The following is a 3,803-nucleotide window of genomic DNA, read 5'->3' on the forward strand; positions in this document are numbered from 1 at the left end:
AACAATAAGTTTAAGGCATAGAAAGAGAAATAATGATGCTTGTAGCAGAGATGTTTTGATAACTTATTCTCAGAATTGTTATTTGACAGACAGCGAGAGAAGGAAAAGATAGAATACAATTTGTTAAAATTTCTATTGATGATGTCTACACAGCTTAAAGTTCACATTGGTTATGATAATTCTGAAAATAGGTCTGTGACGAAGGCTCACTTTGCAAATGAAGACACTGAAGTGTAACAGATGTAACAACATGCCGAAGATTGTCAGATTGACTCCAGTGTCTTTCTTTCCACTAAGCCATGCCTGGGAATTAAGACTTTAAAAATAATATCTGTATATTGGTCAATATATACTATGATTGGTTAGCATTACTGGGTTTTCAGAAATGGCATTCTGCAATTCTAAGTAAATTATTTAGTTTTCACTCTCCCAAATGAATTTAGGGAAAATTCCTTTCACCATCTGTTTCCCAGGGTATCTAGAAATTTCTGAGCACTTGCTGCAGTGCTAGTAAATACAGTAATGAGATGATTAGCCATGGAGAAAAGTATTAAGACTAGCTTGATCTTAGGGAAAAAATATTGAAAAAACAGTAATAACCCAGTCTTTTAAAACGTTTGCTTAGCCATCATATTATTCTTTTTTTAATTTTGTAGAGGTAAATATACATATCTGCCTTATTTTGGAGTAGGGAGGGGTTGTGTATTCATGAAAGAACAAGGTAGAGTAGATGGCAGTGTGTGTGTGTGTGTGTGAGAGAGATACATATATATACACATATATGCATATGTGTATATATATGTGTGTATATATATGTGTGTGTGTGTATATATATGTATATATATATATATATTGAGATGGGGGTCTCACTCTGTTGTCCAGGCTGGAGTGAAGTGGCATGATCATGGCCCATTGCAGGCTCAACTGTCTGGACTCAAGCAATCCTCCTGCCTCAGACGCGCAAGTAACTGGGACTACAGGTGTGCACCACCACACCTGGCTAATTAAAAAAAATTATTTTAATTTTTTGTAGAGATGGGGCCTCCTTATGTCACCCAGGCTGGTCTCAAACTGTTGGGCTCCAGTGAGCCACCTGCCTTGACCTCCCAAAGTGTTGGGATTACAGGCAACACACCTGGCCCACTGTTCATATCTTAAGAGAAGGTATCATGTCTTTGTTTCTGGTGTACTCATATCATCTAGCAAAGTTCCTAGAGCAGAGGAAAGGCAGTGATGAATATGAATATACTCATGTTGCTTTAGGTGCATTTAGGTTGGTAGGAAATTTTCAAAGAAAAAGCATAAATTAACTGGTGTCAACCTCAAGAGTCTGTAATAGAATACAAAGCTTGGTATGTAGATACAAGAGCTAAGACAGGTTCCTTATCTTAGTTTCCAGCCCCTAGCAGCTAACATGATGCCTGGAACTTAGTAGGTATTTAGTACATTCGAGGATCATGAATTTCTTTATTAAGAATAAAATGTATTAACTTTATTGTATTGGCCGGGCGCGGTGGCTCAAGCCTGTAATCCCAGCACTTCGGGAGGCTGAGACGGGCGGATCACGAGGTCAGAAGATCGAGACCATCCTGGCTAACACGGTGAAACCCCGTCTCTACTAAAAAATACAAAAAACTAGCTGGGCGAGGTGGCAGGCCCCTGTAGTCCCAGCTACACGGGAGGCTGAGGCAGGAGAATGGCATAAACCTGGGAGGTGGAGCTTGCAGTGAGCTGAGATCCAGCCACTGCACTCCAGCCCGGGCGACAGAGCAAGACTTCGTCTAAAAAAAAAAAAAAAAAAAGAAGAATTTATTGTATTAAGAATAAAATTTTATTAAAAATAAAATTTAGAGTCCATTTGATGCAGTTTCCAAGCTCTAGATGAAGAAGAGGAAATCAAACCCAAGAACATAACAAACAAACTTGGTTCTAGAACCCAGGGTTCTAGAACACCGCTTCCCAAATCCTTCTCCCCAGGAGCACTCACTTCATTTTGTCACAGTCTGGCTTGTAATTATCTCATAATGTCTGCATGTGCTCAGGAGGAAAGTTAGTGAGATTTCCACTGTTCGAAATCTTAACAGGGTTTCTAATGGGAAAATGGGAAGGGAGAAATTTTCTAAGTAAAGAATTATACTATTCTCAAATGGATTCTCCCATTTGCAGGGACAAGGAAAACTTTAATTTTCGATGCCTCCCATGACACCCCAGGAATAATCCAAAGTTTCCTATACTCTAAGGAAAGTTCAGTAAAGGTTTTAAGTAAATACTTTATTTCTAATCAAAACTTTCTTTCTGAACATTTGCCCTCACATTATTCATTTATTCACCCAAGAAATTATTTGGAAGTTCTAAGGTTTCATTGCTCCTTACAGCATTTATTTTATCATATCAAAGGTTAAAACTTGGATTGCAATCTTAGAGGAAAATTAATTCAGTGATTAAGAAAAATGCACTTTAAGCAATACACATTTAAATAACTGGCAAGCATGTGGCAACGTATTTCTGATTTTTTTTTTTTTGAAAAACACTTTTTTCTACTTAAAATTTTAAGCAGCTGCAATTCTTCCACCCTATAGCCTGGAGAAACAGCATGAATTACTAATAAGGGAGCACCAATCTGCAGTGCAGTGACCACTTTCAGAACAAAAGGGTAAAAGCTAAAACCAGAAAAATAGGTTTTTTTATCTACTAGTTGCTTAAAGCATATTTGGACCTTGGCTCTACGGGAGAACATTTTGCAATATTCTACCACTCTTGAGCAGAAGGCACTTGAGTGCCTTCTTGGCCCCAACGACTACACTTCCAAAGAAAGAAATGGTCATTTATATACTACCTACGATGCTTGACAAAATGTTTCCATCCTCTACGTTGGAACTCAGGATCCCATTAACTCATGAAATATATAGTTAAGATTTAAGTTTTATTTTACTGACCCTTTGCTTAAACAGCTTCACCAGCAGCAGTATTAGAAAGGAGGAGAATACAAACAGCTCAAGAATAGAGATCCCTTTAAGGAAGGAAAGGACTTCTGAAGACTCATGCTTGGATTGTGCATCTGTCCCAGAGCAGAACAGATCAGGGAATTTCCCCCTGCCCCGGGGAAGTTCCCTCAGATCTCCATCCTGGGTTTCCCCTTCCCAACATCCTCTTACCTAACATCAAGGGAGAGCTTTAAATAAGTAACAGACCAGATTTGGAAAATCCTGATTTTCCAAAATAGAAGGGAAGTGGGAGGAAACTAGGGAGGAGAGAAGAGAAAGTCATTGAAATCTAGGAGGGGGTTCAGAGATGAGGGAAGAGATCATATTTATTATACATGAAAATCGTGGTTTTCTTTCCTTACCTTTGGGTCCTGGTGAAATTGTGTGTGTGGCACAGACTTCAGCAGTAGGACGGCTATCGATATCCAGACCCAGACTCTGAATTTGCAAAAGAAATAGTACCAGGAGGATAAATTGGTTTCTTTGAAGCAAGGATGCAAGGCCATTCATTGCTGTGGTTCCTCAGAAAAGGGTCTCCCAGAAATGCCAAATAAACAGCTTTATTTTAAATAAAACCTCCTGCTGTGGGGAAGAACGGGAAGTATTTGGAACACACATTCCAAAAAGGGCTACAGAGGCAGGAAGGAAGCATACCCTAGATTGTTTATTTTCTCAGTGTTCCAGATGGACCATACATTGTCCAGACTGTTTATTTTCAAGTGACAACAGTTTATTGAAAATTATCTCTGAACTCCAGTGTGCATGTCAGTAGAAACATCCCTAAGAGCAAAGAAGATAGAGATGCCTTCTGCTGAGTAC

General features: G+C 38.9%; 1 protein-coding gene across 1 annotated transcript in view; it reads right to left on the reverse strand.

Annotated features, from left to right (window-relative positions):
* COLEC10 (collectin sub-family member 10 (C-type lectin)) overlaps positions 1–3,591 on the reverse strand; it is a 38,262-nt gene extending 34,671 nt beyond the window's left edge. The window contains exon 1 of the mRNA XM_011941077.1: positions 3,347–3,591. Within this exon, the coding sequence (XP_011796467.1) occupies positions 3,347–3,494 (148 nt within the window). The 5' untranslated portion in view covers positions 3,495–3,591. The remainder of the gene's footprint in view (positions 1–3,346) is intronic.
* Between the last annotated feature and the right edge of the window lie 212 nt (positions 3,592–3,803).

Source organism: Colobus angolensis, unplaced genomic scaffold (genome assembly GCF_000951035.1).
Source record: "Colobus angolensis palliatus isolate OR3802 unplaced genomic scaffold, Cang.pa_1.0 Scaffold198, whole genome shotgun sequence".
Classification (NCBI taxonomy): domain Eukaryota; kingdom Metazoa; phylum Chordata; class Mammalia; order Primates; family Cercopithecidae; genus Colobus; species Colobus angolensis.